The sequence below is a fragment of the Penaeus monodon genome, chromosome 19 (assembly GCF_015228065.2).
Source record: "Penaeus monodon isolate SGIC_2016 chromosome 19, NSTDA_Pmon_1, whole genome shotgun sequence".
Taxonomy (NCBI): domain Eukaryota; kingdom Metazoa; phylum Arthropoda; class Malacostraca; order Decapoda; family Penaeidae; genus Penaeus; species Penaeus monodon.
In genome coordinates this window covers 46,527,186-46,527,747 of record NC_051404.1, presented here as the reverse complement: position 1 = coordinate 46,527,747, position 562 = coordinate 46,527,186, and the positions used below count along the sequence as shown (strand labels likewise).

General features: G+C 41.3%; 1 protein-coding gene across 1 annotated transcript in view; it reads right to left on the bottom strand.

Moving 5' to 3' along the window:
* Nucleotides 1-562, bottom strand: part of LOC119585266 (ras-related protein Rab-9A-like) — a 10,572-nt gene that overhangs the window by 3,085 nt on the left and 6,925 nt on the right. Inside the window, exons 2-3 of the mRNA XM_037933941.1 lie at nt 307-366; nt 19-167 (exon numbers count right to left, since the gene is read on the bottom strand). Coding sequence (XP_037789869.1) covers nt 19-167; nt 307-360 — 203 coding nt within the window. The 5' untranslated portion in view covers nt 361-366. The remainder of the gene's footprint in view (nt 1-18; nt 168-306; nt 367-562) is intronic.

Sequence of the window (562 nt, the reverse complement as noted above, 5' to 3'; positions counted from 1 at the left end):
TAGTACGGAAAACTTGCCTGCAGTGTGTAGGTTTCCCCCGACAGTTCAATCTCCTTGTTGAGAAATTCCACGCCAATGGTATGGAAGGAGTGCTCGTCAAATCGGTCAGTGACGAAGCGATTCATGAGGCAGGATTTCCCGACACCTCCATCCCCTAGGATCACAACCTGTTTCACAAGAACACAAATCGCTCTCAGATGTCACGTTAGCAGCTGAATATTTGTAAACGTCTTTTTAGTACTTTCATCCCTATTCCACTACATTCATCTTGGTGACTAATTTACTATGCACAGGTGAGAGATTTACCTTTAAGACTGTCGACCGGCCACGACTGTTTTGTCTTCTGTGGTTATTGCTCATTTTGTGCTGAAATGTCAAAATCGTTATTACTAATCACCCTTGGTCAGCCTAACAGTTACATACGACCCCAAAATAATATCATTCCTCTTCATCAGTCGCTGAAAAAATGTGCGAGCCAATAAACACGATCTTACTTATCAAATACATATCTAATATTACATACTACTGTTTACTCGACCTGTCAGTCTGTTAAATGAATGAC